At 43.1% G+C, this 25,604-nt stretch overlaps 2 protein-coding genes across 12 annotated transcripts in view; one reads left to right on the top strand and one right to left on the bottom strand.

Moving 5' to 3' along the window:
* Positions 1-3,206: 3,206 nt before the first annotated feature.
* Positions 3,207-24,899, bottom strand: GIN1 (gypsy retrotransposon integrase 1). Of its 2 annotated transcripts, XM_051643664.1 has the most exons (9): positions 24,777-24,899; positions 20,318-20,463; positions 18,504-18,697; positions 17,081-17,386; positions 16,517-16,705; positions 16,254-16,421; positions 15,513-15,801; positions 9,069-9,254; positions 3,207-5,029 (listed from the first exon to the last, which is right to left on the bottom strand). In XM_051643664.1, the coding sequence occupies exons 2-9, from the start codon at positions 20,454-20,456 to the stop codon at positions 4,812-4,814; spliced, it is 1,689 nt and encodes a 562-aa protein (XP_051499624.1). In that variant the 5' UTR covers positions 20,457-20,463; positions 24,777-24,899; the 3' UTR covers positions 3,207-4,811. The 2 variants fall into 2 exon arrangements, with proteins under 2 accessions (XP_051499624.1, XP_051499625.1); XM_051643665.1 differs by lacking the exon at positions 20,318-20,463.
* PPIP5K2 (diphosphoinositol pentakisphosphate kinase 2) overlaps positions 24,700-25,604 on the top strand; it is a 55,326-nt gene continuing 54,421 nt past the window's right edge. For 6 of the 10 annotated variants that reach the window (XM_051643639.1, XM_051643642.1, XM_051643643.1 and 3 more), the window contains exon 1: positions 24,962-25,421. The gene's annotated coding sequence lies outside the window, so the exon portion shown is untranslated. The other 4 variants (XM_051643646.1, XM_051643648.1, XM_051643640.1 and 1 more) reach the window with 3 other exon arrangements.

Here is a 25,604-nt window from a genome sequence, read left to right on the forward strand (position 1 = left end):
ATGTTGGATGTTCTCTGCTTCTTAATGAACAATGTGTCAAAGATAACTTCTTGACACAGGTGGTGAGTGAACCAACCAGATAATGTGCCCGGCTAGACCTGCTCTTTGTGAACAGGTTAGTAGGAGGTGCAACATTTGGAGGCTGTCTTGGGCACAGTGACCACAAATTGTTAGAGTTCTCTATTCTTAGAGATGCTAGGAGGGGGGGCAACAAAAGTGCCACCCTAGACTTCCGAAAGGCAAACTTTTACTTGATTGCCAGAATCCCCTGGGATTTTGTTCTGAAGGGTAGGTCCAGGAAGCCTGGATGCTCTTCAAGGAGGAAGTCTTTCAAGACTGGCACAGGAGTAGGACATCCCCATGTACTGTAAGTCAAGCTGGCAGCACAGAAGACCAGCCTGGCTGAACAGGAAGCTTTGGCTAGTGCTCAGGGAGGAAAAGAGAATCTGAGGCCTTTGGAAACAGGGGCAGGCCACTCCTGAGGACTACAAAAATGCTGTGAGGCTGTGCAAGGAGGGAATTAGAAGGTCCAGCTAGAAATTAATCTGGCCTCCATGGTAAAGGACAAGAAAAGCTTCTGTAAGTATATTAACAACAAAAGAAAGACCATGGAGACCCTCCATCCCCTATTGGATGCAGGAGAAAACATAGTGACGAATTATGAGGAAAAGCCTGAGGTGTTTAATGACTGCTTCACCTCAATCCTCAGTAGCAGGGCCAGTTATGCTGAGGGAATCCAAGTCCCTAAGCTAGGTGACAGGGATCAGGAGTAGAACAATCCTCCCTCAATCCAAAAGGAGGAGGTCAGTGAACTGCTATACCATGTAGATGTGCACAGATCTGTGGGGCTGGATGGGATGCACCCAAGAGTGCTGAAAGAGCTGGCGGGGGTGCTCACCAAGCCTTCCATCATTTATCAGCAGTCCTGGCTGACTGGGGAGGTACCAGCAGATTGGAAATCAGCCCATGTAACCTGATATATAAGAAGGGATGGAAGGATGATCCAGGAAATTACAGGCTTGTTTGATTTCAGTACCAGGGAAAGTGATGGAGCAGATCATCGTGAGTACCATTATGTGGTACATGCAGAACAACCAGGTGATCAGGCCCAGTCAGCATGGGTTCATGAAGGCCGGGTGCTGTTTTACTAACCTCCTCTCCTTCTGTGACAGGGTGACCTGTTTATTGGATGAGGGAAGGGCTGTGGATGTTGTCTGCCTTAACTTTAGCAAGGCCTTTGACAAGGCTTCCCACAGCATTCTCCTAGAAAAGCTAGCTGCTCGTGGCTTGGCTGCACTTATGCTTTGCTGGATAAAAAATTGGTGGGATGCCAGGTCCAAAGAGTTGTGTTCAGCAGAGTTAAATCTGCCCGGTGGGTGGAGTGGTTTTCCCCAGGGCTCAGTGCTGGGGCTGCTCCTGTTTAACATCTTTATTGATGAAATGGATGAGGGGATAGAGTCCACCCTCAGTAAGTTTGTTGGGTGGGAGTGTCGATCTGCTTGAGGGCAGGGAGGCTCTTCAGAGGGATCTGAACAGGATTGATCAATGGGCCAAGGCCAATTGCATGAGTTTCAATAAGGCCAAATGTGGGGTCCTGCACTTCGGCCACAACAACCCCTGGCAGCGTTACAGGCCTGGGACAGAGTGGCTGGAGAGCTGCCCAGCAGAGATAGACCTGGGGGGTTTGATTGACAGCTGGCTGAACACGAGCCAGCAGTGTGCCCAGGTGGCCAAGAAGACCAACACCATCCTGGCCTCCATCAGGAGTAAAGTGAGCAGCAGAGCCGGGGAGGTGATCCTGCCCCTCCCTATACTCAGCCTTGGTGAGGCTACACCTCGGTTACTATGTGCAGCTTTGGGCACCACAGTATAAGTAGGACATTGAGGTGCTGGAGAGGGTGCAGAGAAGGGCAACTAGGCCAATTAGGGGTCTGGAGAACAGGTCTTATGAGGAGAGGCTGAGGGAGCCATTCAGCCTGGGGAAGAGGAGGCTGAGGGGAGACCTCATTGCCCTCTACAACTACCTGAAAGGAGGTTGTAGTGAGGTGGGTGTTGGCCTCTTCTCCCTAGTGACTAGTGATAGGACAAGAGGAAATGTGGTCAAGTTGCACCAGGGAAGGTTCAGCCTGGATATTATGAAAAATTTCTTCACAGAAGGACTGGTGAGGCATTGAAACAGGCTGCCGAGGGAAGTGCTGGAGGCACAGTGCCTGGAGGTGTTTAAAAACGGGTGGATGTGGTGTTTAGGGAAATGGTTTAGTGGGTAGGGGTATTAGGGCAGATGGTTGGACTTTATGATCTTGAAGGTCTTTTCCATGACACTAACTTTCATGAATTGCTGTATAATCTTTTTATGAATTGCATAAACTTTTCTTAAGCCTTTTTAAGATGGAAAAATCTCAGCTATTGTAGGGCTGAATGTTGTCATTGTCATTCAGAGTGATAAGAAGATGGCTACTGATCCACTTGTAAGCAGCATAAAGCAACTTTCAGTAGCTGGCTGTGAACCAGCTGTAAAAGTGAGGGCAGACTGGGGAAGCTGTAACTTGCCATGAGGGTGATGCACCAAACTGTCAACCAAGTCACCTGAAGTGTCCCAATTAAAAATTACCAACCCAATTAAGACTCTGTCCTCACGCATCATTAGGTGTAAATTGATTGTTTGGGAAGTAGCTTGATTAAGTAGTTTTCCAATTAAGCAGTGCACTCTAGTATTTAATGAGCATTTACAGATCAATTTAGTAAATTGCAAACATGTTCTTCCTTTCCAAAGCCAGATTTGCTTACATTTTATCCAAACTTTTAGGTCAGTTCATATATGACATGCTACAAAGGTTTAGGAGTAAGTGTGGGTCATGGTACAGAGAAAGGACTTTGTTGATGAGGGGTAGTGGGCACATAGGAAGGTCCATCTAAATATGGGAAAAAAACTTTACTCTGAGGATGATGTAGCACTAGAACAGGCTGCCCAGGGAGGCTGTAGAGTCCTCTTTGGAGATATTAAAAACCTGCCTGGATGCAATCCGGTGTAATATGCTCTGCGTTATCCTGCTTTAGCGGGGCAGTTGGACTAGATGATCTCTAGAGGTCCCTTCAAACTCTGACAATTTTGTGCTTCACTGATTTCTATCTTGCCATTCAAACACATGTAGGAACTTGTTTGAAAGACTACACGTATTAGAAATACAAGTTGTGGGAGCAGATCATTACAAAGCAATTAAAAATTTATTATTTAAGTGCATATTAGGACATACTTCAAAATTTGACTGTATTATTATATAAGGCACAGTTTGTGTGGATGTAATGCACTAATAAACAAAGAAACAAATCACACCAGAACTAAGTTTCCAGGTCAATTAAAATTAATAGCTTAAATTAGGCTATTGTATGTTCCATGTAAAATATATGATAGTAAATCCTAGAGTGCTAGCACCCTGATTTGACTTTACTTGTTAATTCTTAAATGTGAAAATATTTTTTCTCCATTGTGAATTATCAAAATATATTAGCAAAATTTACACTATAACTGCTCTTCAAACTACTTTCAAAAACTCGTGAAAAAAATCTACATAGCTAAACATTACTGACAGAAGAGGGGAGCTAACTGTAAAGGAAGATTTCAAATCTCTTGTGGCAGCTACTTATCCAAGTAATACCTGTGACCTTCTTGCTGTTTTGGGACATGGCAGCTGGAAAACGTAAAGGAGCATTCAGCTGGCTTTGTTACACATGTATTTGGAGAGGTACAAGGGAGAGCTGCACTAGAATTTTCTAAAATGTACAGCTCATGAAGTCACGTTTGCTGAACTGCTCCTCTCTTTAAGCTCCTTTCTCCTAGTGTTTCCTATTGAGTTTTATTTGCATGTGAAGCACAAAATACTGCATGTGAAGTTCTGTCTGATTTCAATGTACAACTTAAAAAAATACACAGATGATGTAGAGGCAATTTTGTTTGTTTTTTGGTTTTTGTTTTGTTTTTTGTTTTTTTTTTTACCGAACTGTGCCAAAAATACCATTTTAAAGATGCAATGGGACAATCTGTTCCTAGCAAGTAGTGGTAACAGTTCAGTAAACCAGGGAAATTATGATTAATTACCAATTACATTTATCTTAAAAATGGAAACTTATGAGAAACAAATGTTCGGGATTTGTTTTGTTTTGATTGTTTGGTGTTTGTTTTTTGTTGTTGTTTGGTTTTGTTGTGTTCGTGGGGTTTTTTTAATTAGAATTTAAGAATTCTATCAAAATGGGGATAAAGTACTCCACATATCCAGCCATAACAGGATATCCACATAACACATATGTGGATATGATGCTATTTATCATGTAGGTTTTTATAAGCAGAACCCTGCCGTGGCTACTGCATTCTTTAATATTTTGATATCGTCTCCCAAGTCCTCCCTGCCATGTTTGTTACTGCTTTCTTCAGCGCATCCTAGGACTGCCACTCAAGAGAAAATTACTTGCAAGGAAAAGAACTGAATCCCACAATTCTGTGGTATTTCCTTAAGTTGGGTCTCAGGTTGCACACTGAAGGGATGGATGGCTTTCTTCCAGGCACTTGTGAGATCCTGTTCACAGCAACCAAGGTTTAACGAGTACTGAAAGGTGCCCAGTTCTTAGGAAGCTGCAAAGCTCTATTGGATGTTTGTCACAGTTGGCAGTTATGGTATAAACTACCTAATGCATAAGCAGATTATTTTTGTACTCTAACTAATATACATTAAACAGTTGTACAGCCTTCACACAATGCAAGTCACATTGCTTCCATAATTACAATCTAGTTATAGTTTTTCCTGTAACCAGGTAATTTACTGCGAGTGTAGTTCGGGAAAGAAACACTCAGAGAAACAAACACTGGGAACAGTTTCTTCAGGCATGATGCATTCGCCGTGCCGCGGTGGCGGAGCCTGTGCCGGGTGCGCAGGGCGCGCTCCTGCGGTGACAGGCTGCCACCGTGCGACCGTGCCAGCAGGGAGGCGAAGAATGCCAGGGCTCAAGTGTAGGCTCCAAAACAAGCCCCAGATGCCTGCAGAGTCGAACACAGCGGAGTTAAGAATCTCCAAAATGAAGTTTGCCGCTCTCATACCATAACCATAAACTAAATCCTGCCCTGTTCCTAGTTAGCTTGCACTCCTTTTCTTAGGTCTTTCATCTGTGGAAGTGATGGATGATGTCTCCGAGTAGATATTAAAAATCCACGTGGTGGGGAACCCCAAGGATTATTTACTGCATGTCACTGAAATTCTGCACAAAATATAGAACTCGTTTTCTTGTGGACTTTTCTATTAGAGCTTTTATCACTATGCCTGCCAGCTTTGTGAAGAATAATTAATTTTTTTTTTCAGGAACTGACCTGGTGCTATTCAATTTGTACAGAGAGGCATTAAAACATTAAAGGCATAAATTTTCAAAAAAATAAGCTGATATTAAGTTGGTGAAATCTGACTTACTCCCTATTTCATTAGATATTACTATATATTTAAGGCACTGCTGCTTGCCACCAGCTGCAGCTCTGATTACTCCAGCTCCGCTGATGAAAGCTCAGTCAAGCGTCCAGAAAAGGACTGCACAGGTAACAACTGGTAAATCACAGAAAGACATACCCAAATGATCTATGGGCACTAGCCATCTGGAGCCAAGCAGCACTGCCTACTAGACTGGGAATCCTGTATTTCCTACCACCGGTCTTGTTTATTAGCATACCCATTTCTGCTACCATTACAGCAAGGTTCCTGCAGATCCCTTGTTCACAGAAGGACTTTGCACAGCATGAGGTTAAGATGAACTGCACGTGACTGCTGCAGCCCTGTGGGAATATAAATGCATGGACCCATCCTCAAAGCCTATATAATAACACCTGCTACTTTGGAACAAACAGGTAGGCAGCTCAGGCAACCTAAGTGCACTCCTATTAGCAAATCTGGTCTTTGTGTACAAGTAGAGAGAAAGGAGAACCAACTCAGGAATGCATTTCTCAAGATTAATAGTCCCTGAATCAAGTATTATAAAATTAAATTACCATCAGGTTACTTCTATCTGGAAGAGCCTTCTTTTTCACCTTAAATTCTTTTGTGTACTGCTCTTCACTCCAAATATTTATATAGTTCAATGCCTGAGATTTCCATTATAGACCAGCAGGTCTCCTAATATGTAGTAGAAGTGTAGAATACATACTTCCAAAAGAGACTGCTAAATCCTGTTTATTTCTATCAACTTTAGTCTTCTAATTTAAAAGAGCATCCAGTCTCGGCAACTCCTAACATGGAATTTTCTGGTGTTGAATTCACAGATGGGCAGCATATTTTCAGGCCAACATATGATGACAGCTGCTGATGTGCCTTGCTGACTTTTTGCCACTTGGTAAGACTTAGGTGTTTTATTTTTAGCTAGTCCATCAAGTTAACTAAAAGCATACAATCCAATTCAGAAAAGTATTCCATTACATATTTTGAAAATACCAAGAAGGTTACTAGACAAAGATCATTAGATCTAGATCATTAGATCTAGACTTCTAGGTCATTAGAGTAATGATGGCTGCTGCAAAAGGTCATTGATATGGATGTTGGACACAAGCAAATGAGAAAAGGAAACTTAAAAGTGATATTTCCAGATTTTTTTAACTGCTTGCTGTGAAAAGCATATTATGAGATATCGGTGCCCTCCAGCAGGGAGCATTCAGTTCTAGTGAGAAGAAAAACAATGTCAGTAGTTGGAAAGCCAAAACACCTTAGAACAGAACAGGCAAACACTACAAAATTGCAGGAAGTATTCAAACAAGAAAGGAATGGTTTTCATTCCACACTAAAATACTCTGAGTATTTGTGCAGTACCTTTTCACTAGGAAATGTTATTTATGGTGTTTTTCATTAACTGTGAGCTAGCAGCAGTTAGCACCACTAGCAAACACAAAGGATAAAGGTTCAATAGTTTTGTGCTGTAAGGCATTATGACATTTGCCCTTTTTCTTTCACGCTGTACTCCCTTCTGCTACTCCCCTCTAAGCAACTTGCCACAAGAAGGTACAAAGTCTTATAGAAAACAGAATTTCTAAGAATACTGTTAGGACAATAGGAAAAGACTACTTCATATCACAAAACAAACCCATGTGACAGTGAAAACAAGTACAGAAGGACATTTGTGTATTTACCCAGGTTGAACAAAATACAGACCAAAAGTTGTCAGTGACTCACTGCAAACACAAGCATACACTGAACAACCCTCTACTATGGCAAGGATGTGAGGGGTTTCTCTGAGTTTCCCCAAGCACAGTGTGCTGCTTGCAATGTCTCAGATTTCCCAGCAGTTTTTTTCCACATTTCCATTGATTTGTGCTTTTTTTTTTTTTGCATTTGAAATTCCTGTATTTTATTTCAGTGAACCTCCCACAAGCAGAGAAGCCATCATTTAGATGCACTGAAGACGCACTAATGAGTGCCTGTCAAAACAGTAGATCAAAATTACCAGGAAGCCTGAATGATAATCATTACACAGTATGCTAAATGTTTCCAGGTTTTCCCATTCCACTGTCACTGTAGCATTTTCTTTCCCTCCAATGTAGCTTTAACAACTACCCAGTACCTCTGTTGCCCCAGAGCTTCCCCAGAAAACTGCTCTGCCTGTACTTGCACAAATAAGGAACTAATCAATTGAAGTGAAAAAAAAGAAGGACTAGTTTTCTTTTGGGAAAAAAAAAAAAAAAAGAAAAAAAAAGGCAGAAAGAAGTCTTGCAGAGAGTTCCCTTATTCTCCAGTTTTATCCCTGACACTATCTTTTTTTTTTTTTCTGCACGCATGATCTATTTTGCATGTGTTGGCACACACAATGTATCTAACAATATATGTAACATGTATGTAACAATGTATCTAACACTGTAACAAATCCATCCTAGCGGATAGTAGTATCACTTTAGTCAATAAGCATAGTGATAGAAAGAAAGGTATATGCAAAGGACTGTGGCTTAAACAGCATGGGACTTTGCTGAGGATTAGCATAGAACAATTTAGGCTGCCATATCATTGTCATGACATGAACATCCAGCAACCATGGCACACAGCACCAAGAAGATTATTGTCTTTAAACATACTGTTTAAAATACTGTTTTTATCAAGGGATAAAAATACTGTACAACCACAATGCTCACTACTGAAGGTGAAGGGGAATTAAATGAAAGTAAGGCCACTGTCCATAATTACTGGTTATGCCATATTTACATGTGGGGTTTTTTCTGTTTTAATTAGTTTGACAGTATTGCCAAATATATTTTATGAAGTCCACTTCTTTATTTCCTTGACTGTACTAGACTGATGACTATGAGATCAGCTCTACCCAGAGGCCAGCACAGCTTGAGGCTAACAGCAGCTAACAATAAGATGGGCTTCTCAGTTTGTGTATGTTTGTCAATGCCAGCACAAAGGCTATTCAAGTGCTTCATGGAGCTGGCATAGAGGAGAAGCCTGTTAAGTCAGCATGCCCAACTGCCTCCCAGTACACTCTTTCTGAAACAGTCTCGGTGGAGAAAAAGTATGTATGTAGGACTGAATTCTCCTCCACCTCAAGTTGTCCTGAGAAGCTATCAGTAAAGTATGGCTACTCTGCCATTCTTCCTATAAAATCTGAACTTCAAATGCATAATGAGAACATGTGCTTTTAGTACGTTGTGCTTGTACTTCAGGTCACCAAGTGAGTGCCTTTCAATGCCCACATAAACTGGACACCTACAGTGTTCTTAAATTCATACAGTAGCAGAACATGTGCTTTTACTAAGTTATGCCTGTGTTTTTGGTAACAGAGAAATTATTTTCTACTGCCTATATAAACGGGTAGTGGATACCTCTTATATTCACAAAGTAGTAAACTGGATTTGCCTAAGGAATTTGGAGCTCCTGTATTTTTTCTTCAGTCTGCCATGAAGTTCCAAATTGTTTGACAATGAAATGTTACATGAGACTATGCCTAAATACCGCCTACGTGGGCCTAAAGTGTCCAACAAGGTCAAGGCTGTTGCTCCTGCTTTGCATTGTTTGAGTCAATGCCATTATCTTCTTTCAGCTCAGACTGGTGTTTACCATCTGTTGATTCTTGGTCTTTGCAGGCTGCAGGTGGTATTTGCACAGCAGACATGACATCTCTTGTGTAGGCATCTATTTCTCCATCAGCAGCAGACTCTTGTTGGCTTGGATTATAGGATTTTTCAGATAAGGCAATATAGTCATGGTCAACAACTACTGCACCTCGTAAAAAGTAATGGTTGTCTGTAAAAGAAAAGTAGCCATTAAATCAAATCCATCTAGTTCACTGAAAGCCAAACTTAAATTTTTTATTGAGGTGCTAACTTCCTTTTTAAAACAATTTCTGTGAGAGGTCAAGAATATTTGAGTGATAATGTGAATTTCCTAATTTCACTGAACATGAGATGATTGGCTGCATCTCATTACATGCGCAAAATAATGCTTGTAGTGCTCTGCATAAGAAGTTTTTCTTTGGTAGGTCAGTGACTAGCTTGAAGTCTGTCTGTCATAGTCACTTACTGTACTAATACCTTAAATAAAGGGACATGCAGTTGCTTCCATTTTGTGTACACACAAAGAAACGTGGCTACTCCAGGCTCTTGCTGGGCAATCTTAACGCAACACAACAGGCTTTAAGAAATCAAAGAAGAAATAAAACAGTTGTATAGACTTTAAGTACAACATTTGTGGTTGCTACTGTATAGTATTAAGGAGCTTTTCCTCTTTGTTTACAGTGTTTGACTCTTCCAAATTAATTCAAACAAAATGCAAACAGTTTGACCAGACAGTTTAGAATTGTCACTGTCAACATGTAGCTGTCAATACTTCTGTTTTGGAAGATGAGGCTAGAGACGATCTTCTTGCTAAAATGAGGACGCTAGTGTGAAATTAAGTATTCTATTAAATCAGATAAGCCATACAACAGATAAGTGTCTCTATACCAAGGGCCACAAATCCCTTTTTCAGAAGTAGGTTCAGAAAGGGACTTTTGTGGGAGCTACTGCAGACATGAAACTGCATTTTTCTGGTGACGTTTCTCCACAAATGGGTCCTGAATTTGCCTATTTGCACTCCTGAATAATTTGAGCACTGGACCCAGAGGCATTCTCTTGAGCTTAATATTTAAACCAAACAACACTCAAATAAGAAAACCAAAATGTTGCTTCAGACGCATAAATATATGTTTGCATAAGGTGCCCTGAAACCTCTGCCCAGCTGTAAAGCAGCCCAGGTAAACCCAGACTGTGAATCTGTGATGCTTGTACCAAGGGCTCTATCAATGCACTGACTCAGAATTAATCTTTAGACCAAGAGTGTTACAAAAGGTTATGAAAAAGTACCTTGCTTCTCATTGTGGACAACAAGTTACCTATGGGGCAGCAATGTGCCCTCGTGGCCAAGAGAGCCAATTGTATCCTGGGATGCATTAAGAACAGTGTGGCCAGCAGATCAAGAGAGGTTCTCCTCCTTCTCCACTCTGCCCTTGTAAGACCACATCTGGAGTATTGTGTCTGTTTCTGAGCTCCCCAGTTCAAGAGGGACAGGGACATGCTGGAAAGAGTCCAACGGTGGGCTACATGGATGATTTAGGGTCTGGAACATCTGTCATACAACAAAAGGCTATGAGACCTGGGGCTATTTAGTCTTGAGAAAAGAAGACTGAGAGGAGACCTTATCAATGTCTATAAATATCTGAAGAGTAGATGTCAAGTTTGGGCCAGTCCCTTTTCAGTGGTGCCCTGTGATAGGACAAGGGGAAACTGCACCAACGTGCAACACAAGAAGTTCCACCACAATATAAAGAAAAACTTCTTTACTGTGAGAGTGACTGAGCACTGGAACAGGCTGCCCAGAGATATTGTGGAGTCTCATTCTCTGGAGACCTTCAAGACCTGTCTGGATGCATTCCTGTGTGATGCACCCCAAGTGTTCCTGCTGCAGCAGTGGGGATGGACTGAATGACCTTCAGAGGTCCCTTCCAATCCCTATGATTCTATGATTGCCCATTCTTACCTGTGAAAGATTTTTTCCTTGCATAAAAAATGAGCACTCAATTTTCAGGTTTTGCCTTTCCTCTGCCAAGCTCATATAACTGAAGCATGATACACAAAGATATGCTTCAGATTTTTGGGGCAGAGTAAGTAAAACACTCATGAAATTGGTAGGTGAGGCCAGAAATATCCTCACTGAAGAGGTACCTTTTCCATGTTTTTTTCAGACAAAGCACTGCAAATACTTTGTTCCCATCCAACATTCTACCACCAGTCTGGTGGGACCACCAAACTTACACTACAGGAGTATGAACAATAAATAAGTTGCAGATAAAAGTCCACCCCTGCTAATAAAGCTAAGCCTTTTGTTACAAAGATACAGGTGTTTCTTCACTGATGAAACCATGAATTCACTATGCCATTCACTTCCTCGTTTAATTGCTCTTATCCAAATGAAATAATACTCCTTCTTGATTGATGTTAGGCTGTTTGATGAAGGCAGGCAATTACTTTGGCAAAGCCTGGTTGCCACCTCTACACAATGTAAATATGTACGAATATGTCGGTGAAGCGAGGTGGTGGAGTTGCTCTTTATGTGAGAGAGCAGCTAGAATGTATCGAGTTTTGTGCAGGGGCTGATGAGGGGCAAGTTGAAAGTCTGTGGGTAAGAATTAAAGGGCAGGGTGGTATGGGTGATACAGTTGTGGGGGTCTACTACAGACCTCCTGATCAAGATGAGGAAGTTGATGAGGCTTTCTACAGGCAGCTGAAAGCAGCCTCACAACTACAGTCCTTGGTCCTCATGGGAGATTTTAACTACCCCGATATCTGCTGGAAGACTCACACAGCCAGCCTTTCACAGTCTAGGAGGTTCCTCCAGTGCATTGATGACAACTTCTTAATGCAAATGGTGGATAAGCCGACTAGAAGAGGAGCGCTGCTGGATCTTGTGCTCACCAACAAGGAGGGCCTTGTTGAAGCAGTGGTGGTCAATGGCAGCCTTGGCTGCAGTGACCACGAGATGGTGGAGTTCAGGATCCTGTGTGGGAGGAACAGAATACCCAGCAGGACCAGCACCCTGGACTTCCACAGAGCAAACTTCAGCCTCCTCAATCAATTGTTAAGGGAAGTCCCATGGGACAGAGTGCTAGAAGGTAAAGGGGCTCAAGATAGCTGGTCAACATTCAAAGACCACTTCTTGCAAGCACAGGATCAGTGTGTCCCAATGGGTAGAAAATCCAGTAAGGGAGCTAGGAGACCAGCATGGTTAAAAAAGGAACTACTGGGCAAACTCAAGTGGAAAAGGAAAATCTATAGATCATGGAAGGAGGGGCTGGCCACTTGGGAAGAATAGAGGAATGTTGTCAGAGAATGTAGGGAGGCAACTAGGAAAGCTAAGGCCTCCTTGGAACTTAACCTTGCAAGTCGGGTTAAGGACAATAGAAAGGGCTTTTTCAAATACATAGCTGACAAAACTAATACCAGAGGCAATATAGGCCCACTGTTGAATGAGGCGGGTGCCCTGGTGACAGAGGATTTAAAGAAGGCAGAGGTGCTGAATGCCTTCTTTGCCTCTGTCTTTACTCCTGCAGGCTTTCCCCATGAGCCCCAGATTCATATACCCCCAGAAGAAGTCAAGATAGAGGAGGAGTTTGCCACGGTAGATGAGGATTGGGTTAGGGATCAGTTGAGTAATCTGGACATCCATAAATCGATGGGTTCAGATGAAATGCATCCAAGAGTGCTGAGGGAGCTGGCGGAGGTCATTGCTAGTCCACTCTCCATCATCTTCAGTAAGTCATGGGTAACAGGAGAGGTGCCTGAGGACTGGAGGGTAGCAAATGTCACTCCAGTCTACAAGAAGGGCAAGAAGGAGGACCCGGGTAACTATAGACCGGTCAGCCCCACCTCCATCCCTGGAAAGGTGATGGAACAACTTGTCTGTGGCACTATCTCTAGGCATATCAAGGACATGGGGGTCATCAAAAGCAGTCAACATGGTTTTACCAAGGGTAAATCATGTTTGACTAACCTCATAGCCTTCTATGAGGAAATTACTAGGTGGATGGATGATGGTAGAGCGGTAGATGTGGTCTATCTTGATTTCAGTAAAGCATTTGACACCGTCTCCCACAGCATCCTTGTAGATAAGTTGATCAAGTATGGGTTTGATGATCAGGCAGTGAGGTGGATCAAGAACTGGTTGAAAGGAAGAAGTCAGAGAGTTGTAGTCAATGGGGCAGAATCTAGTTGGAGGCCTGTGACTAGTGGAGTCCCTCAGGGGTCAGTACTGGGACCGGTGTGGTTCAACATCTTCATCAACGACCTGGATGAGGGTACACAATGTACTCTCAGCAAGTTTGCTGATGACACCAAGCTTGGAGGAGTGGCTGACACACCAGAAGGCTGTGCTGCCATTCAGAGAGACTTAGGCTGGAGACATGGGCGGGGAAAAACCTGATGAAGTTCAACAAGGGCAAGTGTAGAGTTTTGCATTTGGGGAAGAAAAACACCGTGTACCAGTACAGGTTGGGGGCTGACCTGCTGGAGAGCAGTGTAAGAGAGAGGGACCTGGGGGTCCTGGTGGACAGGAGGATGACCATGAGCCAGCAGTGTGCCCTTGTGGCTAAGAAGGTCAATGGCATCCTGGGGTGCATTAGAAAGGGTGTGGTTAGTAGGTCAAGAGAGGTTCTCCTCCCCCTCTATTCTGCATTGGTGAGGCTGCATCTGGAGTATTGTGTCCAGTTCTGGGCCCCTCAGTTCAGGAAGGACAGGGAACTGCTGGAAAGAGTCCAGTGCAGAGCCACAAAGATGATTAAGGGAGTGGAACATCTCCCTGATGAGGAAAGGCTGAGAGAGCTGGGTCTCTTTAGTTTGGAGAAAAGGAGACTGAGGGGTGACCTCATCAATGTTTACAAATACGTAAAGGGTGAGTGTCAAGAAGATGGAGTTAAGCTTTTTTCAGTGATGACCAGTGATAGGACAAGGAGTAATGGATACGAATTGGAGCATAGGAGGTTTAAGGTGAATATCAGGAAAATTTTTTTTACTGTGAGAGTGACAGAGCACTGGAACTGGCTGCCCAGAGAGGTTGTGGAGTCTTCTTCACTGGAGACATTCAAAACCTGCCTGGATGCGTTCTTGTGTGATGTACTCTAGGTGACCCTGCTCTGGCAGGGGGGTTGGACTAGATGATCTTTCGAGGTCCCTTCCAACCCCTAGGATTCTATGATTCTATGATTCTATGAATATCGGTCAATAATTTTAAGATTTGTAAGTATTCATAATCCATTTAATTTTTACCTGTGTCACACAGCTACCTTTAATCATTTCCTGGGAAATAGAAGAAATGCTATGATTACCTACTGCTTCTGCAGCATTTAGTGGCAAACACATTAGGCTCAGATCCTACAAAGACAATAGCATTTAACTTTTTATACCATGACACAATTTACTGAAGTCATTGTAATAGTGGAAGACTACCTGCATGCCTGGCATGCATGTGACTTCCTCCTTATGGATCAGTAACTTAATAAGGAACTGACAGCCACAGAATGATCATCCAACATTAGAAGTGGTGTCCTAGAGACATGACATGAAATTGGTATCTGTTACGAAATCTGTACTTGACAACTGGCATAAATATCAGCTTCTCAAATTCCAAAAGTACTTTGAGCTCTGCAAAACCGTCTGTTTTAAGAGATGATGGAAGAAATTAGAATTTATGCACTTAGAAGAACCAAAGCTTAATCACATGTCAGTAGGGTAGGAATATGTATATCTTTCAAGATACACATACAACCAAAAAGCTTGTTCTCTGGCAGAAGTCTACTAAACACTGTGTATTCATTTTCCACAGAATGCCGGAAACAGCTGCCACTGTTTGATTGCAAAAGGACACACTGAACATGTAAGGTTGATTACCAAAGTATTTGGTTCTTTGACATAGTCTATTTCAAGGCTTTAGAGGAAAACTTCTTGTTATTAAATAAATTTTTTTTAAAAAGTCTAAACATGTAAAATCTGCACAAGTCAGACAAAGCAAACAAACAAACAAAAAATCTAACCCAAACCCCAAAACATTAGGTTTTCATTGTAAAAGCAAAATAAACATCTACAGCAGTAAGTGTCTACAGATGTAGTCCTGTCTATGTCAAAACAGAAACAGTCAAAAAATGCTCTTTGAATACAGTTCAGCCTAATTATACTTCTAGCATGATTTCACCAGCCAACATGAACAGGGCCAAACCACAGTTTAGAAGCAAAATCAATGGAAGCTGTTTTTAAACAGGCTTCAAACATGACTTATTAGCTCTGTTCCATGCTCTGCATAGCTTTGAAGTCACTCACACTGTTATCCTTATTGAAAAGTGCAATTATTACCCAGTGTTAGTTTAATTCATGCTGGTGAGTGAATGATATTTGTTCACTCTGATAACATAAACCCATGACATGACAGAAAAGTTAAAAATAATAATTATTTATATATAAAATACACACATATATATACCTTTTCCACTGGACCTTCTTATGTATGGCTTGAGGTGAGACATCTTGATGGGTCTTTTTAACTTGCATCCTGTAGCATCTCTTAATATTGCACAGCCATTATCTGTAATATAATCTATAACACAAGGACCAACCCATTCTGATTGGAAACGACCATCTTTCCACCAGTTTTTTCTTTGCCTGAGGACTTCATGACCAACTTTAAGTCGAAGTGTATTTAACTGTTTTGGCTTCCTTTTGACAGTGATCTTGTCTCTGATTTTTTGTTCATCTGAATTATTTTTCATCACCTGTACAAAGATACATTTAATTACATTTTCTTTTTCCAAAAGTAATCATGTATTTTAATAGCATAGGTTAATATTACAGAAGCATTAAGTGGGGTTGGGTATGTGTAATTCATAATATGTAGGGCTGAAGAAGTCTGAAGAAATTTATTTTATCTTAATAAACCAATAATCCATAAGCAGCAGTTTTCAGCTTCCACAGATATGCAGTTCTCTAAGTCAAATATGAATCTCTCAGCAATAGGTCTCTTTTTAGGGTTGCTCCCTCCACATACATGTCAGAATTGGTACACTGGTATCTAGGGATCAGAGGCGAAGGAAAAAAAAAATTAATTAAAAAACCCCCAAAGACCCCACATTGCTTCAAAAGGTTAGTTATACTTCACACTTCAAGCCTTGCCATCTTTTTGATCTTCAGTCTTCTAATCAGTAAAATTTGAATATATAGCATTTACCTGACAATCTGAGATCTTCTCTTCTTCCAGTGCTTGACTGGCTTTTTTAGTGGCTTCAAATATTTTGGCAAACATACTGTATTCCCCTTCCACACAGATATTCAGTGGCTCAACAACATGTGGATTTCGATTAAACATTTGGAAATATGGAGTGTTTTGATATGGCTCCTATTTAAATGGGGAGAAAAAACAAGTAAACTGAGCACAGAGCTTTGAAGGTATTTGGGGGCACTTCAGTCAAAAGAGGAGGAACCTCCGCATACCAAATTTGTCAGATTGAAAGCATAGGCAATAGCAGACAAATGTTCATCCCAATCATTTGGATGGTCGGTGCAGTATTTGTTAAGGAAAACTTTTATTGTCTTGCATGTTCTTTCATTTACATAATCTGTCTGAGTATAAGACCATACAATCTGTTTCATTCCAAACAGGGCAAACAGTTCTTCATTTACCTTCAAAAGAAAAAGAACAATTACTGAAGGTTTCCCTATTTTGTACCACAGCTGTAGTAAACAAACTCAGCTTCCATCCCTTTTGATATGACAGTGACTGAGCAAAAGTCTTACATACACGTTCCCACCAAACAGTTCAGAGTTGACAGTGAGAGCTAAAGGAATCAGTGTAGCTTAAGAGCCAGTAATTGATGGTTTCTGCCATTTTCATTTTTCATTTCTGCCACTAACTCCGTGCCATTTGCCATTTGCTCCGTATCATAGTCTCATTATTTAATCATCTCTGAGATGATCTAAGTTTGAAAGGTACTACAACTTAAAAGGGGAAAATGTACTTTCTTTTGGAAAAAAGAAACCAGCCATGTAAAGACTTACCTGATAAACAAGCTCTTTCCTTTGAGCCATAGGCATTTTTTGAGGTGGCCCATATAGGAAACACACAGTTACAACTGCCTTAGCAATTTCAGCTGCTGAAGTGTCATGCAGAGGCAAGATAACAGCCCATCTTGTAAACAAATCTGTCATAATTATGATGTACTTGTGGCTTCTGTTGGTAACATTGAAAGGTCCCATTAGGTCTATATTAACTGCTGTCCATGGGTCCTCTGCTTTAAAAGGGTTTGTTTTGGGTGCTGTGGTGGTTGTATTCTTTACCACTTGGCAATGCTGACAAGCGTGTACCTAGTACAAAAATCAAGGAAGATGCTATCAATAAAAAGTGACAGTGAAGGTTTAACTTAATCAGCAGAATCATATGTATGAACTGTTCCTCTGCAAGCTAGGTCAGACCAGGCAATAAGGCAATGAAAAAAAAAATCAAATCTATTTTATCATTGTTCTTAAAATTTTTTACCCTTAGACTTTTCAGCCCCAGCATAAAACCAAACCAAAACAAGTGAAGGCTGGAAAAAGGACATGTGCAAGAATACATAGCTGAACACTCCTCATCTGAAAGCACTGTCCTCTTTGAAGTCCACAGTATAAATTATAACACAGGTTACCATCTGCAAATACTAAAGGAAGTATGAAGCAGCTGGGATGGAAAGAAAATCCAAATAATTCCCATTTTGGTTCTGCTTTGTACACTGTGTCTGAAAAACATTGCCAGTACATGTAATCTTTCATGCATAACATAAATCAGCTTTATCTGCTAGAGATTGCTCCTTTGTCCAAGCCTTAACTGAAAGTAAAGACTCATTTTCAGTTCATGTTTCAGTTACACATGAATCCAAAGTATTCAGATGATGCAGCAAGCTGATAGAAACAGCAATTTGGCCATAAAGGACATTTAAATACAGTTTCCTCAAGGACCACATTCTGCATGGGAATCATGTCCATGTATCTTTGGGTGAAGGAGGAGAAGGAACTTTCCCAAGCAGTGACTTGTTTAACTATCTCCTGAACACACATAATTACAAGGCAGAGGCGTAATTTTCATATTCTTATCTGCAACAGCAACTCTGGCCATAAATCCTTAGGATGGTACACTCCATCCTAACAAAGACACAGAAGTCCTTGGAAGAGTAATCCATCTCAAAGATCAGATGTGCTCTGCATACTTAAAGGCAGTATGGCTCCCTACTACTGGGTAGCATATGGCAATATAGAAGACACGAAGTCTGTAGTAAAATTAAAAAAAAAAAAAAAAAGTAAATATTATGCTTTAGACCATTTAAAATTGGATTGTAATCTTAAGTTTCCCCTTCATGAAGTAGTATGGGTGCTTGCTCTATCAAAGTAATGATTACAAAATGTTTCTAAGAGACTACACTAAAATTCTGCAGTTATTAAATCATACCCACTGCTTGACGTCATTTGTTATGGAGGTCCAGTAGTAATTAGATTCCACTAAAGTCAGTGTCCTTGATATGCCATGATGAGTGCCAGCAGCATTTTTGTGGCATTTCTCAAGCACCTTTTTCTTCTCTTCATCTGAAACAATTACCAGGCGCATTTTTTTTCTGTCTTTTCCAACATAGAAAAACTTATTTTCTGAAAGAAGAAAAGTACCAGCAAATTATATGCAAGTGCTTTGTCTTTTGCTTAGTTTACTAAACTGCTGGGCATGATTCAGTGCAGAACGTATTAAATCAACTTCATTTCACTTCTGTGTAGAATAGCTTTTTGTTTACAAATACTTCCTCCAAAGAGCCCGCTGCTCACCTATGTTTATTAACCTGGACAAGGGCAAGTCAGAAATCAAATGCTCCCACAGGAAGTCTGACTGAAGCACAAACGAATGCAGGGGGTAGGAAGGGGTGGTAGGATGTGTTATGAGACTTACTGGCCACCCGCCAGCAACCTGACACTGCATTTTGCTGCGTTAACTCCTCACCACCTTCTCTCTATATAGACTTGGCAGGTTCGATGCAATTCAGAGTACCCCAGACTACAAAGAGATCCAAAACGCTGAGAAGGGACAGGAGGCTCTAACGTAACAGATGGCAAAGCTATCCTTGCACTTCTCCCTGCCACACAGATCACTGTCCAGACAGGACCATACATTCCTTGTCTCTTTTCTGTAGTCCTTTGAATTATGGATTGCAATGGCTACATACTTTCCCAGAATCTACAACAAGGCTTGGCTTTTAGATAGATATATAAACCCCTCCGGGAAAGGACTAAAGCAGACTGAGTTTCTTGTTAAATGTGTGCAAGTTTGGTGGGTTTTTTTTGGTAGTGGGGGAAGCGCGCCAGGCGTAGCTACCGGTATGAAGCTGAGACGCTCCCCCTGCTCCAAAACCAACCAGGGAGTCATTAGAGAGACAATAGATGCGCCTCTGCGATTAACATATGAAAGAGCTGATGTAAGACCTGAGCAGATCAAGAAGTTAGAAAAGAGCTGTGCTGGAGAGGTGAAAGGCAGTGCTGGGATGAAGATCCCGTGGTTGGTGCGGAGGAAATGAAAGAAGGTGCCCAAGCAGAAGCTTCCCTGCAACCCATGGGGAGATGGCAGCTGTCCCCCTGCACTCGTGGAGGAAGGTGGTGGAACATCCCCAAAAGGCACCAGGAGGGGTGAACTCGGCCAGTGAACTTGGATTTTGCTGCCAGTGGACTTAGATTATGCAGCTGTGGAAGACCCCGGAGACAGGGGAGGTGACTGTTCCTGAAGCAGCCTGTGACTGTGGGAAACCCACGCTGGAGCAGCTTGCTCCAGACCTCGTGGGCAGGACTCATGGAGAGGTTGGTGGAGGACTCTCTCCCATGGGAGGGACCCCGTGGGGAAGCAGGGAAGGACTGTAAGGAGTCCTTCTTCCTGAGGAGGAAGGAGCAGCAGGAGCCACCAGCCTGTGAACTGACTCTAAACCCCATCCCCTGTCCCCCTGTGTCGCTGGGGGGAAGGAGGGAGAGAAACAGGGAACACAGTAATTTGGGCCTTTGTTCTCCCCACCCCACAGTGGGGGTCGGCCTACGTGGCTGTTGAGTGAGCGGCCACGTGGTTGTTTCTTTGTTGACCGCGACAATGTATTAACAAGGGTTGGGCAGATTGTTTCATAGAGAATGTATATTAAAATCACATACAGCTGCAGCACAAGATCCCACTTTGCTTTTGCATTGGCAAATCATCACCTAAAAATCTATTTTCAGATTAGTTTTAGAGAATATTTTTACCTTTGAAAACAAATTTTTTGGCTGCTCTCCTGATTCCACTTCTTTCACTCGGTAAAGTTGTGGGATGATACTCCCCTGTTCGCTTGTAATGTGCAATCTGCTTCAAGTGGAGCCCACCATCTTTTCCACTACGGACCATTGCTAACCTGAACAAAATGCACGGTATCTGTTAAGATGCAGCAACCACCAGAGGAGCACATCTGCCATTTATACTGGTTTCTCTGTACTTCAGAGGTATCCTGATAAAGTGGTGTCTAAGAGGATATTACACCATCCACTCACTGCATTGCTCTTGATATCCCCATACTATCAATATAAGTAATAAGGAACACTGCTTGACGCACTACTTTTGTTCTACGCAAAGTTGTTTTTTTCAGCCTGTATTTTTAATCTTCCAAACGGCGGGCACTTCCTCTGTATTTATTGGATGGGGCAGAGGGAAATGATATTAGAGAGAAAGAAATTGCTCTTCTCCAACATTTGGATAGCTTTCAAATGGAAATGTGCTGGAGATTAGATGTGCCCAAAGAGCCACTCTAGTTGGAAAAAAAAAAACACCCTACAGATCAGCAGGAAAAAACAACTCCCTGGATGGAAACATCTAATAATTGGATTCTGGGGTCCCAAACCAGACTCAGTGTGTAAGGTAATAATGCATTCCTTGACACAGGCTGACCTCCCTGATCATATTAATAAACTCAGATGTCATTAGTAAAATGTGTCAATGATACAGGAAAAGTTAGGGTCTAGCAAGAATAGCATCAAAATATCTAGCTATAAATGACAAGCACAAATATTCACAGGCAGAAATATTAGTGCAGGCTTTATGTGGTATCAGTGATTTATTTTTCAAAATCTGCTCCAAGAGCAATGAAGACGTAGATGGAACATCAGTTTGATCCTGCTCTGATGTCTACAAGAGCAGAATCAGGCCTTGGGTCTGCCAGGACATAATTCTTGGGAAATGCTGGTTATTCACAGCATTAAGCAATTTTCTTCTTTATTGTCCTGGTGTCCTAAGACTAGACAATGTGACAACACATAGCCTGGTAAAAAGAGTAATCGGTTTGTCTGCCATTATCTGCTAAGTGTCATATAATTATAGGGAAGTGACAGTACCAAATCATTCTGGAATCCATGTTATCTCATTATACATTGATGCTATTTGTAAGTCAGAATATTTATTTTTTAATTTATAGATTCTTCCCCATCTCTACTATACTTGGGGTGGCAAGGAGGTAAAGAACTCTATAAAGAGTGATTATGCCTGCTTCTATTTACTCAGTTTCTCACAGAAAATAAAATACTGTATAATATTCTACATATACTGGGCTAAACATTGCCATGTTATCAATGTCAAATATATATCAGGAACTTCACACTCAAACAGTAACAAGACCTTTGCCCTGCTGAATACTTAATTTTGTACAGCCTAGACCTGGCTTTCAAAACCAGCCCAATCTCTTGTCATACAATATTAGCGTTTTAAAGTAAAATTCTCATACCTGACATACTTAACACAGATAAAACTTTTCACCACTACAATCCTGCCTGTGAAGAAAGAGAGAATTTCAAAACAGGGAAGGAGTGGAGCCAGAGTGCTGTTTCTTATGATCTTGGGTGGCACAGCAGTTTATTGTAAATTGGCACAAGCCAAAGCCACTCACTGAAATGGTAAATTGCTAAGTAAAAGCAGAAAGGAAGGTGAGACTACCATTATAAAATTCGTGTTTCTGTTGTTCTAAAGAAGTCAATTAACTAGCATTTCTGACAGTAACAGAACAGGTGAAGAGGGTCCTGCATACAAATTTCATTCAGGGCTCTCCTGCAGTTACCCAAGCATGGCTGGAAGTCAGAGCTAGCCAGGTATGATTTATCACTTAACCACTGGGATGGTAGACCATATTGGCTTGAAACAGACTTTGACACATGGCAGGAAAAGATGATGTTCCAGAACAATCTTTAGTCTTCCAGTACTTTTTCCTCATGAAAAACTCTTCCCTGAAACAATGGATATTCTCCATGTAGTACATGGTTATGGGTTTTAACACAATGAAGTTGCACAACAATAAGATACATCTGAGCAGGACCACAGCTTACACTTAGCTGAACAGAAATACTATCCTCCTTCCTGTGATGGCAGTTTCTACCACAAAGTTTGGAAGAGTATACATAAGCCAATGAAGAAATAACACATTGTGTAGTATCCATATACATTTTACTTATTTAGTAGGATCCTAATCCAGCAAACAGTTAAATGACTCAATGGTCTGCTGGATTGCTCGATAAGAGGCAGAGGATGACTTTAAATGAGCTCCCTTCCTGCATATTTAGTTTCCTGTGTCCCTGCTGGTTTATTTCCCCAATACCTAGTTTACTTTCTTTAGTCTAATCTTAAAAAAAAACCCTCAACAAACCAAACGTAAACAAACCCCAAAAAGCCACACAACCAAAAACAAATAAAAGGAGCATCAACCAAAAGTGACAATCTTCTGGTTTTGTTATTTAGAATAAACTTCAGATAATGAGAATAAATATGACTTTGGGGCTAGTTCCCTTTAAGATTTTTATCAGCGACCTGTATAAGGGGATTGAGTTCATCCTCAGTAAATTAGAAGATTACACCAAATTGGGTGAGAATTTTGATCTGCTTGAGGGCAGGAAGACTCTGCAAAGAGATCTAGACAGGCCAGACAGATGTGCCAAGGCCAACTGTATTCAAGTTCAACAACGCTGCGTGTCAGGTCCTGCACTTAGGTCACATCAACCCCATGCAATGCTACAGACTTGTGAAGAGTGGCTGGATCTCAGCATGTATCAGAAATAGTGTGGCCAGCAGGACTAGGGAATTGATTGTCCCCCTGTAATGAGGCTGTGCCTCACTGTTCAGTTTTGGGCCTCTCACTGCAAGAAATGTAGTGAGGTGCTGCAGCATGTGCAAAGAAGGGCAACAAAGCTGGTGAAGGATCCAGACAAGAAGTCTTACAAGGAGCATCTGAGGGAACTGGGGTTGCTTAGTCTAGACAAAAGGAGGCTGAGGAGAGACATTACTGCTCTCCACAACTACTTGAAAGGAGGTTGTAGCAAAGTGGCTGTTGGTATCTTCTCCCAAGTAACGAGTAGAAACAGCCTCAAGTTGTGCCAGGGAAGGTTCAGACTGGATATTAAGAAAAATTTATTCACTGAATCACTTGCCAAGCACTGGAACAGGCTGCCCAAGGAAGTGGTTGAGACACCATCCCTAGACATATTTAAAAGACAGGCGGAAATGCTGCTTAGGAACATAGTTTAGTGTTGGACTTGGCAGTACTAGGCTAATGGTTGGTCTTTCCCAACAAAAACAATTCTATGATTCTATAACACATATGCTATCTCTATCAATACTCAAAATGGATCTAGTCATTTGTAAAAAGCAAAGACTTTAAAATCAGTAATCAATTCTTAATGCCTTTGAAGTGAGAAAATACACTGCATTACAGTCAAGAAAAGTATTTCAGAAAAGAGAATTAAACTTCTGTATAACCAGCTCTCTTTTTGTTTTAGCATCTTAGCCAGAACAGTCATATGTACTAACACATACCTATTTTACTTGTTCATGCAATTTTTCCCCACACACAATCACAACTGCAAAGCTGTTAAGTGCCACTTTGGAGTACTCCCCCTACCCCTACCTGCAGCTCCTACCAGAAACAGCAATTCCCCATGGAGCCTGATACACATCTTTTCAAACTGAAGTCCTTCCAGGAACATGTAAACGCAATGAACACCGTTGCTTACATCCCTCCCTAACTTTTTAAAGTCTGATCCGTTTTTGACAGAGACCCCTGTCATTTCAAAACACATTCATTTCTTAGCTTTCTCCAGCTTCTAGCTGGACCCCACGCAGAGGCTGCTGGCAGCATTCGCTCACACAGGCCTCAGTTCGGATGGAACAAGCGCTGCAGAGGGAGACGGTGCTGCCCGAGAGACACGGACAGGTCCGTGAAGCCCCCGCCTCAATCTCTGACCAGCACCTCGCACGTACCCACTGGGAGCCAGGGAGGTGCGCGGAGGGTCCATCGCCCTCACCAGCGCCAGCCGAGGCCCAGCAGCGCCTCGCCCGGCCAGGAGGGCCCCTCCCCTCCGCACCTCCCGTGCGGTGACGCCGCGCCGCCCAGGCCGCACCCGAAGCCCTGAACCGCCCGCCGTGAAGACTACATCCCCCGGAATGCAACGCGCCAAACCGGCGGGAGGCCCGCGCCCGCCCTAACCGCGCAGAGGTCGCTGGGAGTGGTAGTCCCGAGCGGGCGCTCCGTGGCCTGCAGGCCGGCGACGCAACCTTCGCGCATGCGTGACGCGACGTCAGCGCGATCTTTTTCCCTCCACCCTGCCCGCCACCGCCCCCCGCCCGCTCCTCTCCGCGCGGCCGCCGTTGTCACGTCGGGTGCCGCGCAGCGCCGCCGGGCCCCTGGCCACGCACCTGCTCCAGCAAAGGTACCGGCGCGGCCCGTCCCGGGGCCGCAGCCCGCTAACTCGCTCTCTGCCCGGGCATCTCACGGCAGCCCCCGCGCCCCGCGACTTCTGTGGCGCCCCCGGAAGTGGCGGGGGGGGCGGGCCGCAGCCCTGGCGCCTCCTCTCTGGGCCAGGTGAGGCGGGTTCCCTCCCGGCGCCGCGCGGGGCTCGTCCGTCCTCCCCGCCGTCCCTCAGCGCGCCCGAGGGATGCGGAGGGTGCCTGCCGGACGGGCCCTGCCGCCTGCTGCCGCCTTGTAGCCGGGGGGCGCTGGGTTGCCGCGGGCCGGGTCGCCCCTCGGGCTGCGGCCTGGCAGCCGGTGTCCCGCACGCCCTGCAGGAGGGGCCGGCTGCCGTCCCGCTTCCCCGGGGCCCGGCGGGGCTGGGCGCGGCGGAGGGGCGGCAGCCGCGGTGCCTGCGGCGGCCCCGGCTCTGGCTTCGCAGGGAGCGGGGGGTCCCCGGAGCAGCGGAGCTGGGTCGGTGGGCAGCTTCCTCCTCTGTCGCTTGGCAGGATCCAGTCCCAGCAGCGAATGACGGGACGCGCAAACGCCTTCTTTGTCTTTCACGCAGACCTCAAATGTTCTGTTCCGAGAGCGGCAGTCACCAGTAAAACATGGTGAGCATGGCCAATAATCACATCTAGCTTTTTTGCCTGCCTGGTTTTCTGGTTTACTCTGTTCTTGGAAACAGTGTTTCTGAAATAGCAGCGATGTAAGTTTGCAGTGTGTTGTGCTGTCAGAAAAGCAGGTGAAGGTTTTTAAGACAAAAAAGTACATGGGGTGAAAGGCAGTGTTCTTAA

Source organism: Apus apus, chromosome Z (genome assembly GCF_020740795.1).
Source record: "Apus apus isolate bApuApu2 chromosome Z, bApuApu2.pri.cur, whole genome shotgun sequence".
Classification (NCBI taxonomy): domain Eukaryota; kingdom Metazoa; phylum Chordata; class Aves; order Apodiformes; family Apodidae; genus Apus; species Apus apus.

Excerpts from the sequence above, each read along its gene's own strand:
- GIN1 (XM_051643664.1), bottom strand. The coding sequence starts at position 20,456 with ATGGTCCGTAGTGGAAAAGATGGTGGGCTCCACTTGAAGCAGATTGCA. Across the intron at positions 16,706-17,080 it reads GGAAAGAGCTTGTTTATCAG|GTAAATGAAGAACTGTTTGC; the intron begins GTAAGTCTTTAC and ends TTTCTTTTGAAG. Across the intron at positions 9,255-15,512 it reads AAGAAGGTCCAGTGGAAAAG|ACAACCATTACTTTTTACGA; the intron begins GTATATATATGT and ends TTTCTTTTACAG.